Source organism: Pelophylax lessonae (assembly GCF_965119305.1).
Source record: "Pelophylax lessonae genome assembly, chromosome: 11".
Classification (NCBI taxonomy): domain Eukaryota; kingdom Metazoa; phylum Chordata; class Amphibia; order Anura; family Ranidae; genus Pelophylax; species Pelophylax lessonae.
In genome coordinates this window covers 30742121-30754144 of record NC_138778.1, presented here as the reverse complement: position 1 = coordinate 30754144, position 12024 = coordinate 30742121, and the positions used below count along the sequence as shown (strand labels likewise).

General features: G+C 43.3%; 1 protein-coding gene across 1 annotated transcript in view; it reads left to right on the top strand.

Moving 5' to 3' along the window:
• Nucleotides 1-261: 261 nt before the first annotated feature.
• ANKFN1 (ankyrin repeat and fibronectin type III domain containing 1) overlaps nt 262-12024 on the top strand; it is a 556552-nt gene continuing 544789 nt past the window's right edge. The window contains exon 1 of the mRNA XM_082271748.1: nt 262-444. Coding sequence (XP_082127874.1) covers nt 265-444 — 180 coding nt within the window. The 5' untranslated portion in view covers nt 262-264. The remainder of the gene's footprint in view (nt 445-12024) is intronic.

Genomic DNA, 12024 nt, shown 5'->3' with positions numbered 1-12024 from the left:
TAAGGCCGTAACATAACAAACTGTGAATACTTTCCGGATACATTGGACCTCTCTGTAGTGAGGTTCACCTTGTTGCTTTATGCACCTGCTCAACATGTGCGATATCGCATAGGTGTGAACAGGGTGTTAGCTACATTTATCAGGTATCAGTATGTTCATTTGTATTGTTTTAGAAGCCCATAATACAAGCCAGAATTTCCCTGTAATATATATTTTATTTATTTATTTATTTATTTTTTTTTATTTAGGATTTGAAGGGTGAGGATGACCCAACAGATGCAAAATCTACAACTTACCCAGCCCAAAAAAATCACAGCGCCCTCATCACCCAATGCCGCCAAGCGCCTCTATCGAAACCTCTCTGAAAAACTGAAGGGCAGCCATTCGTCATTTGATGAGGCTTATTTCAAGGCAAGAGCAGATCGTTTCCGCAAGCCCTCTGTAGTGAGTGGACTTTGTTTTCTCTGTGATATATGGCAGTAGTGTTCATAAAGTATTCTATGGGATGCATTAAACATTTTAGAATGCTAGTCAAAATACATTACAAGTAAGATAAGTGTTTGTGTTAAAGTAATAACGTGAGTAAATGTGTAAATCCCAGAATGCATAAATCAAATTATACTGCGCTCAACAATTCAGTGATATACGTGTAAAATATTAAAAATGATAAAATATCTTTAGAAATTTAAAAAAGGAAAAAGATACTCGAATCAGGTGCAGTATTTAAGCATGTGAAACCAATAAATTAATAAGTCCACCTTCAAAGTTCATTAGGACATTAATCGTTCCTGTAGTGCATTCAGTTGTGTGTGTGTGAAAGAAACAAACAATGACACCATTACTGTCACCTGTGGACACACCATCACCTTAGTCGTTGGACCTTAAAACCAAAAAAAGGTCCAAAAGGCAGGTTTCCTTTAAAGAGAGGGTTACATACCTTATGAAGCCTGACTGGATTACTTCCAGGGCTTTCTAGGATGTTGCTATGTGAGGCTTAAGCCTAGTACACACGCAACAAATTTCCGCCGACCGGTCGTCCATCTTTTGTCCAGAGTGGTGTTTTGTTGGTTGAAATGTGCCTAGACTGCACACGAATTTTCCCACACAACAAAATTCTACTTCAGAAGTGATGTCATGTGTTGGTTTGCTTTCTTTGTGTTTTTTCTTCTCTGAGCATGCCCAGTCTTGCTCATAAGATTTTTCCCTGTTGAAATCTGTACTGACTGCACGAAAATCGGACGTGTTTTGACAGAGGACAAAAATTTTATAGCCTGCACACCAGATTTTTTTCGGCCGAAAAGTCGGAGTTGGTTGTCGGAAGCATCATACTAACAAGCCAAAAATCGGCAGATCGGTCGTTGGACGAAAATTTCCGGCCGAATTTCGACTCATATGTACGAGGCTTACACCTCCACCATCACAGGAGTGAGCTCCTTAAATGCTGAGCTCAGAGCTACTATATCAGGAGAGCGAAAGAGCATGTGAGGGGGTTTGAATCTGAGAAAGAGCTCACTGCTGTGATGGTGGAGGAGAGCAGGACCAGGCCTCACATAGCAACATTCTAGCAGCATCCTGGGAGTATTGCAGTCAAGCTTCATGAGAAATGAAAATGGCTTACACCTATAGCAAGGGTATTCTTGTTCAAAATTTGTATTGAAGTTTTTCAGAAAGAACATCGAAAGAAGGTGAACAATATTTACCAAATCTTGTGGCACAGGATATAGGCTCACGTAAAGGAGTACAATTGACAAAACAATGGTAAAAGATATGTTTGAATAATGCAATGGATTTTGGAGGGCCAAATATAAGGTAGGAATTATTGTCTATCATCCCCATGTGGGAGCAAACTGTGCCGTAGGGGGAAGACAACACGACCAGCCTTTAACTTCAATCAACAGTTTACCTCTGTTAGACGATTATATTTGAAGGTATAGGGTAAAGTATAGGCAAACAATGGTCCAAGTATGGAGTAAACATGAATTAGAAACAACAGAACAGCCAGTGTCAGAAAACTATAAGAGAGATATGTCCTTAGGGGGGTTACAGAGCGTTCATTCGGTCTAGGGTGAAACCGCAGAGATTTGGTAAACTATTGCTTCTATAGCAAGGGTATTATTCAACTTTAGTCAGAGCTACACAGTTTGTTTTTATCTACATACACCCCTTATCTGCATAGATGGTGTGATGGAATCCGGACACCACAACTGGGTATCTCCGCCAGTAACCTGCTTCCTAAGCTCTGGAACACGGGATCCGTGATTCTGGCTATAGTTACCCCAATAACTCGACAGTACAAGTTTTGGAGTGAAACCAGAAAGAACAGTTTATTGGAGCAACTTTCAGACTTTTATATACACTTTGAGAATACAACATGATTTAATTACACAGATCCACCCACCACATCACACAATGGTTTCTATACGATCCCCAATACACATTACTCTGTGTAATTCAATCCCCTAGCAGACAGACAGGTGGGCTCATTAGCACACTTAACAATAGGTGAATGGAAAAGCTATCTCAGACCTTATTTTAGGCCAAAGCACTTCAATGATTAGCAGACATGCTGTCTCTCCTAGTTCCTGGATTCCCAAATTAGGAGCTGCATTTCCTGTGACTGACAGTGTAAAGAAATAAGATAGATCTCCATATTTCCTGAGAGATATGGTTAATGCATATTATTGTCCCATTTGAATTAGTCCAACCATATTCTCAGTGTTCACCACCCTCTTGGTCACCCTGCATCCATAATAGACGCAGGGTGACTTAAACATAAGAGAGCCCCATAAGGGTGCTCCCCAACCTCTCTAAAGGAATTTGGGGTCCACAAACCCCATGCCCAAAGTGACTCCTGTCACAGATGGTTTTATTGTAAAGGTGAACTAACTCTTTAAAACAACCAGAAATAGCTGAAATTGACCACACACTCTCTTCCACTGCTGGTGTGATAGCTCAGTATATAAACCCAGATGATATATTAAAAATCTTTACAAAAAGTGCAGCGCTAAAGTAATTTGAATAATAATGTGGCAAGTGGAAAACCACAAAAAACATATACAATATAAGCTAAATAGTGTCCAAAATACTGAATAAAGTCCCAAAACAGAAATGCAAATGAAAATGAATCCGCATGCAAGGTGTTGGGGAAAACAATCCTTTTCAGTGACACCCAGGGAAAAGTGAAGGATGGGGACACCTCTGTGCACAAGTATCATAAGCAGCTTACCAGAACTCCTTGGCTACTCAATTTAATGAGACAGCCTCTCCCAGCAAGATGTTATACCAATGTCACCAGCGGTTGTCAAGCTCCAATGCTTCATAATCACTCCATCATATATGCATGAGTATATAAAAAGAATAAAAGCCCATAGCGTAATTCCGTAACATATAAAATCCAATTTATTAAAAGAATACTACTCACAATGAGAAGGTATAAAACAGGTACATAGAACAGTGCAGCGTCCCGCAATTGTCCAAAGCAGCATCAAGCAATGTAAAGCAGCCGGCTTCGTAAGGGGGCGTGTGGACTTTGCGTCTGGAGTCGCCAACGTTTCGTCATCAAAAGACTTTGTCTGGACGCCCAGATGGTGATGGTGTGTCCACAGGCAACAGTAAGTGTCGGTTCACACTAGGGCTACACGACTTCGGACGATTAATGCCGTCGCCCGTGCACCGCGACTTCGGCGTGGCTTGCAACAACTTCACATAATGGAAGTTCACCAGACCTTCACAGGTTGCCACTGGAGTCCTCATCCACTTCTCCGTCATGGCATCACGGAGCTGGTGGATGTTAGAGACCTTGCGTACCTCCACCTTCCGTTTGAGGATGCCCCACAGAGGCTCAATAGGGTGTAGGTCTGGGGATATGCTTGGCCAGTCCATCACCTTTTCCCTCAACTTCTTTAGCAAGGCAGTGGTGATCTTAGAGATGTGTTTGGAGTCGTTATCATGTTGGAATACTGCCCTGCGGCCTAGTCTCCGAAGGGAGGGGATCAGCCTCTGCTTCTGTATGTCACAGTACATGTTGGCATTCATGGTTCCCTCAATGAACTGTAGCGCCTCACTGACGGCAGTAATTATGCAGCCCCAGACCATGACACTCCCACCATCATGCTTGACTGTAGGCAAGACACACTCTTTGTACTCCTTTGTACACACACTTGACACCATCTGAGCCAAATAAGTTAATCTTGGTCTCATCAGTCCTCAGGACATGGTTCCAGTAATCCGTGTCCATATTCTACTGGTCTTCAGAAAACTGTTTGCAGGCTTTCTTGTGCATCATCTTTAGAAGAGGCTTCCTTCTGGGACAACAGCCATGCAGACCAATTTGATTCAGTGTGTGGCGTATGGTCTGAGCACTGATAAGCTGACCCCCCACCCCTTCAACCTCTGCAGCAATGTTGGCAGCACTCATACGTCTATTTCCCAAAGACAATCTCTGGATATGGCTCTGAGCACGTGCACTCAACTTCTTTGGTCGACCATCGCAAGGCCGGTTCTGAGTGGAACCTGTCCTGTTAAATCACTGTATGGTCTTGGCCACCGTGCTGCAGCTCAGTTTCAGAGTCTCGGCAATCTTCTTATAGCCTAGGCAATCTTTATGTACAGCAACAATTCTTTTTTTTTCAGATCCTCAGAGAGTTCTTTACCATGAGGTGCCATGTTGAACTTCCAGTGATCAGTATGGGAGAGTGAGAGTGATAACACCAAATTTAACACACCTGCTCCCTGTTCACACCTGGAACCTTGGAACACTAATGAGTCACATGACACCGGGGAGGGAAAATGGCTAATTGGGCCCAATTTGGACATTTTCACTTAGGGGTGTACTCACTGTTGTTGCCAGCAGTTTTGACATTAATGGCTGTGTGTTGTTATTTTGAGGGGACAGCATATTTACACTGTTATACAAGCTGCACACTCACTCCTTTACATTGTAGCAAAGTGTCATTTCTTTAGTGTTGTCACATGAAAAGGTATAATAAAATACATACAAAAATGTGAGGGGTGTACTTACTTTTGTAAGATACTGTATATACCATTAGTGATATTGGTCAGTTGGAAAAATAAATGCCTCTGTTTCAGTGGTCAGTAGGACTAATAAATGCTTTGGCTTTCAGTTTTCAGAGAAATGGTGCTGCATTATTAGTGCTAATCAGGGTAATTTTAGTGTCTGTCATTGGTGTTCATTAGGAGGAATGGTGCCCATCATTGCCCTTAGAATCTGGATTACATTTGAAGAAATTAACACATTTCCAAATAAAGTTTTAGATAAAGTGGAGAAGGGTAAACACCTCTGTAAGTTCACACTTAAATCAGGCACATTAAAAGTAGGCATTTGATGGGCGTTAAAAACACCCCTCAAATGCCTATACAAATGATACAATGGAAAGCACATAGTGCTTTTCACATTATCAAAACATGAAGTTTTAGCATCACTTTGCTTTGAAATTGAAGCCTCATGTTGAGTCAGGAGGTGTTTAAAGCCATTTTTATCACCTCCCATTCAATTATATGGTAATGTGCCACACCAGTATGTGGTGGCAGTGCGGTTTCGGTGCGTTAGTATAGTGCCGAATTTAGCTGGTTGTTAAGGAGCAGGCCGGGAACCTGGCCGCCCCATCCTTAACAACAGATGAGTCATCATCTGTCAGCAGGGTTCCCCGCTGACAGCTAGATGTAAAGAAAAGTAAAGTAAAGTAAAAATAAATTGCTGGAAATAAAAAAAAATGAGGGAAAAAATTATGTGGAGTCCCCCCCCCCCCATGATCTATACCAGATGCTTGGAGTCTGGTATGGGTTTTGAGGGGAACCCAATGCCAAAATGAAAAAAAAAATGGTGTGGGGTCCCTCCGAAAATCTACACAAGGCCCTTATCTGAGCATGCAGCTCAGCAGGTCAGGAAAGGGAGGGGAGAAGCGAACAGTGCCCCAAAGCACCCCCACTATGATGAAGGCATGTGGCCGGGTATGGTTTGGGGGGGGGGGGGGCTTGCTCGTCTCCTCCTTTTCCTGACCTACCTAGCTGCATGCTTGGACAAGGGTCTGATATGGATTTTCGTAGGGACCCCACGCCATTTTTTAAAAAAATGTTGCCGTGGGGTTCCCCTCAAAATTCATACAAGGCCGGAAGGATTGGGGAGGATCCACACCATTTTTCCCTTGATTTTTATTATTGCTGGTAGTTCTTGTTTTTACATTCATCTGTCTGCGGGGAAGATGATGACTTATCGGTTGTTAAGGACATTGAGGTCGCTCCATAAAAACCCGCTATTGTAGGGATTTGTGGTGCGGTTTTAACCAGCCAAAAACGTTTGGCAACCCCCCTGTGAAGGGAGAGTTTGAATGCTCATTAAACATTTATCAACCACACCTATTAAAGCGCATTAACGCAATAGGTGCGTTTGATAAACGTCAGTATTTTGAGCAATCGTAAACAAGCCCTAAAGTTTTTGTTGCCACCTGTGTACTTGTTAGAGAGATTTCTTGTTCTAGTGACACAATGGGAAGTATAAAAATCTCTGTTGCTAAACATACAGTAATAAAATCCTGATAACGGTTTACTGATTCCCCTATCCTACTGATTTTAGAAAATGTTATGACTCCATTTAATGTATTCTTCTCACTTACTGTTTTAGGGCTCATTCACATATTCATATTTTCTACAGGGAATAAAGGTTCTTGGTGGCAGCACAAGTAAAAAGTCCCGCCTACAATACATTCCTAGATGCATACAATTCTTCCAATGACTTTACACATTTTTGCATGTAAAATCTGCAAGTATTTAGGGTCGTAGCTAATGCCTCGTACACACGCATCGATTATTGGCCGTGAATTTTCGGCCAACGTCCGATCGAGCGTTTTTCGGCTTGTTAGTATGATGCTTCTGACAACCGACTCCGACTTTTCGGCCGAAAAAAATCTGGTGTGCAGGCTATAAAATTTTTGTTGGTCGTCAAACGGCCGATTTTCCGTCAGTCAGTACAGATTTCGGCAGACAAAAATCTGATGAGCAAGACTGGGCATGCTCAGAGAAGAAAAAACACACGGAAAGTAAACCAGCACATGACATCACTTCAGAAGTAGATTTTTGTTGGCTGAGAAAATTTGTGTGCAGTCTAGGCACATTCCAACTAACAAAACACCACTCTGGACAAAAGTCGGACGATCGGTCGGCCGATAATCGTTGCGTGTGTACGAGGCATAAGTCCAAATTTTTTTGTATACAACTAAATGTGGTGCACATTCTCATTTATAGACACAGCTGTGTGTATAGTCCCATTGATTCCTATAGTGCTTTAAGTGAAGACACTGTAAACATTGAATGCAGAGTTTTAGACACCCATGTTAATGAGCCCTTAGTGACACTACAGGAATAAATGGAGGTCTTCTTAATACAGACAGGGCAATAAAAAATGAACAGATGTTATATCTCTTCTCTACTTTGTCGAAAACTGTGGGTGTAGTTGTCCCCCATTAACATGGTAGTGACATTTAAAAAATGATATATAATTTTGTATTAAATACTTTATTTTAGACCCAATGGCATCATCACTTAATCTCTGACAGTGGCTTGACTTTTGCCAGGAACTATGCAAATATCAATACACCTTGATGAGTGGATGTCACTCTGGAGTAGTAGGCAGGGCCAGATTAACGTAGGGGCTATTGGAGCTGCAGCTCCAGGCCCCTACCTTTATATAGGCCCCAGGTTGGCCATATTCACTGTTACCGCTCTTCTGTCACTTGTAAACACAGAAGTCTGGCTTCTATGCTCGCTTCCCCAGGCAGCTCCCTCAGAACCTCCCCACACAGCACGAAGGCCGGACAAGGAGGGACAGTTGTCGATGCATGGATGTGTTTATGGGCTTCAGAGACAGCATCCCATGTGGAATTAGGCATGCATGGCTGCACCCTTCCTCCTCTGGGTGCATGCCAAGGCACGGCCCTTAAGGCCCTTCAAAATCCTCAGCACCAAGCCCATGATGCTCTTAATCCGGCCCTGGTAGTAGGCATTTCTTGGCAGGCTGGATTTGGATGCAGGTCACCCTAGGTAACACCTGCATGTGATGCTGGGCCTCATAGATGTTTGCATCCTATTGCATTAGGGTGTGTGCACCCCAAAGCTCAAACACACATGCCTTTTTCTGCAGCCTCAGCCTCAGTAAATGAATCGGAAGTGCTCTGTGCTGAGCGGCTTCCTGCTCATTCACAAACTGAAGCATAGTGAACACAGTTTACTATGCTTCAGTTATGAATGAACACAATGAGTTAGTGTTCATATAGAAAAGGAAGACATCAGTAAATGACATATTTACTAGCCTTTCCCTTCGCTCCTTTCTGAAACTTACCCCACAGCAGCCGGGGAGAGAGGAGAGATGGAAGCCTGCAGCACTGCAGGGCGGGGGGCCAATATGGGGGAAGCCCGAGCAGTAAGGGGAATCGGCACCACATGTAGTGATTAGGTTGTGCCCAGGCACACTTGGCATACCCCCTGCGCATGCCTATGCTGAGCCTCCATATTTGAAAGAACTACGTTTCAAAGAATGAAAATGGTGAGCCAGGTACAGTCAGGCTGAGAAGGAAAGCGATAGATGATGCTGGACATCATCCAGCCAGGAAAAAGTTTAGGCTCTATTTGACTTTCTGCAGCTTCTAATCCAGAATGTGAGAAGTTCACAGTGTGCAGTGAAATCAGAGTAAGGAAATTCACTACAGAAGAGTAGCCCATGGAACTGTGCAAAATTAAAGACAGGGCTGGAGTTCAGCTTTAATGGCTGCTATTTCTCTGAAGAGTTGCAAAGTCTCTATAGAAGCAGGTCAGAAAAACATAATGGCTGCACTATAAAAATGTCCTTACATACAAGACATAAACTTGAAGGTTATATTACCTCTGTAGACACATTGTGTACAAGCTGCTTGGTGGCTGCTATGAAAAAGGTCTGTAAGTAAAGTGCAAAGGTTTGATAGTTATAAAGTTCTTTATAAAAAGGACACAATACAATACAACTAAGTGGTTGCTATAAAATAGCATTTTAAGCACGGGTCACAAATATGTAATGGTTTTAATGTTTCTGCAGAAGTAAATACAAATGTAGATGTGCTTTGGCACTGCTCCTCTTTTTTTGGGACTGCTTTTGGGTGTCCCTTACATATTCATCCCTTAGTAAATGCTGGTGTAAAGCTACCCCTGCAGGAGGCACTGGTTGAATTGGGTCCTCTGCTTTTTCGCTTAGTCCTAGGCGGAACATCACTCCTTCTGACAGCACCAGAATACACTCTCTGGGGCCTCCCAGCCGTTACACATGAAAGGCACACATTAATTGTGGTAAAGTAAATGGGTTGCATTAGCAAAACTTAAATGGTAGGACAATACAGCAGTTCAAAGATTTAAAGTTAAAGTGATACTAGTTAAAAATAAAAAAAACATGTTATACTTACCTGCTCTATGCAGTGGTTTTGCACAGAGTAGCCCAGATCCTCCTCTTCTGGGGTCCCTCTTCGGTGCTCCTGGCCCCTCCCTCCTGTTGAATGCCCCCACAGCACGCAGCTTGCTATGGGGGCCCCCGAGCCGAGCCACAGCTCCCTGTGTCCATTCAGACATGGAGCCACGGCTTGGACTGCCACCTTTCTTTCCTCATTGGCTGACTAACTTTGATTGACAGTAGCAGGAGCCAATACTGTCTATGACAATGAGGAGGGGAGTCCCGGGCAGCCAAGACGCTCCTGAAACATCACTGGATCTAGATGGACCTCAAGTACGTATTAGGGGGGCTGAGGGGGGCTGCTGCACACAGAAGGCTTTTTATTCTAATGCACAGAATGCATGAAGATAAAAAAACCTTCTGACTTTACAACTACTTTAAAGAGGAAGTAAACCCTAAAAAAAAAAAGGAGAAAAAAAAACCTGTAAAGATAAAGGCATAATGAGCTAGTATGCATTGCATACTAGCTCATTATTAAATACCTTAAATTGATGCCTTCGCTGTGCCACCCGTTCAGTGACAGAGCAGCCGAGTATGGCCGCCCTGCTTCCTTGTTCGCGTCCTCCGGCCATCTGATTGGCCGGAGGCGCGATTACATCACTCCCGTGCATGCGCGCGTGAGCCGCCGTTCACGGCACTGGGCTCTGAAGGAACGGCACGGGTGGCTGTTCCTTCAGAGCACATGCGCCGATGACGTCATCGGCTGCATGCATTGTAAATATCTCCTTGTAGCGGCCGCCCCAATGGAAAGAGGGGTTTCGCCACCAAAGATGTTCTCTTCCCCCTAGTGGGAGGGATTCTGTAGAGTAGACCAGGAACCGCTCTTACCAGGGCTAGTGATTTAGCGATCCAAGCAGAAGAGAGATAGAGCTGGTATAGCCTTTGCCCACAAACATGAGATGAGACTCTATGTTGAGGGTAAGCAAGAAGAACTGTTTATTGAACCCACACACACACATTATATACACTAGCAGGTCAGGTGAGTCTTTTTATATTAGCATATGAAGATAGATTTGTATACAGGAACAGAATAACCCTAAACTAATTATCTAGCCACCTGGTCAGAACAATGTGGGGTCATCAACATTTAACAATGGAACAGGAATACTTAGCACAATACACATTCCATCTGAAAACATAGACAGTATTAGAATATTTAACAATGTGTGGACGACAAGTGGCTGAGCCGATGACATTAGCAGTCTGAGTCTCCCAGTGTAGGATTAAATCTTCACATCTCTATATGATGACATTGCTGACATTGCAGTACAATATACGTTAGCATCACTTGTAAATACAGACCCCATTTGAAGCAATCCAAACCACCAAGTAACTGATTTTTTTAAATCATAGTGACGGTTAGTACCGCCACACTCCTAAACGGTGCATGTTTAGGAGATATTTACAGCACCTATAGGTAAGCCTTAATATAGGCTTACCTATAGGTAAATGTCACCAAAGTGGGTTTACAACCACTTTAACACACAAGGAGTCAAGGCAGTAACAACACAAATACCTTTAAATTCAGGGTAAATATGAACTGCAGTACCAAGAGCATAATCAATAGCTCTCTGACTAGGGGATAATGCGCCAAGTGACTTCAGATGGCTACCAAGATGACAGGCTAGTTCACTTAGGAGCTCTCAGTTGTAAGAGTCTAGGCTTAGGCCTGAAAGTCTAGCAAATCCCTGTACACCAGTGCTGCTACCAGACAGACCCTTGGCTCTAAATAGTCCTTGGATATAGCTTCTTCTGGCTAAGTTGGGGCTCTTTACATTGCCGTGCAGAACAGAGTGATGTTGCTTTAAGGTATGGAGTCAACAAAAAAGTTCACTTTAAGATGTGAAGTTTATCTGAAAGTTCCATAAAGAAGGGTTGAGCTTGGTAAGTATTAATGCCCCTATAAGTTGGCTAAGCAAAGGTAAATGCTGTTGAAGCAAAGAGTTTGTTAACCACATGCTGACTGCTCGCCGCAGTTTTACTGCACAAAGTTTTGCTGCACGAACTACTGCACGAATTACCACGTCGGTCCCGCGTGTGGTGCCGCGCTCCCCCTCCCACCAGGCAGCGCGGATGCCAAAGCACAGGGCCAGCGGCCGCAATTGTCGCCAGCTACCCGCGATCACTCTTCGCTGAGAGAGAAGAACGGTCAGCTGTTGTAAACACAGCTGACCATTCTTCTCTCTGAAATGATCACAGAGCGCCTGTGATCCTTCTATATAGGATCATAGGTCTCTATGGTCATTTCCCAAACCCCTTCCCCCACAGTTAGTAAACACTCCCCTAAGCTCTCATTTAACTCTTTGATCATCCACTAGGTTAACCCCTTCCCTGCCAGTATCATTATTACAGTAACAGTGCATATTTTTAGCACTGATTACTGGTCCCCCAAAAGTGTCAAAAAGGTCAGTTGGGGTCCGAACTGTCCTCCACATTGTCGCAGTCCCCCTAAAAATCGCAGATCGATGCCATTACTAGTAAAAATAAATAAATAAAAATGACATAAATCTTTCCCCAAGTTTGTAAACGCGATAACT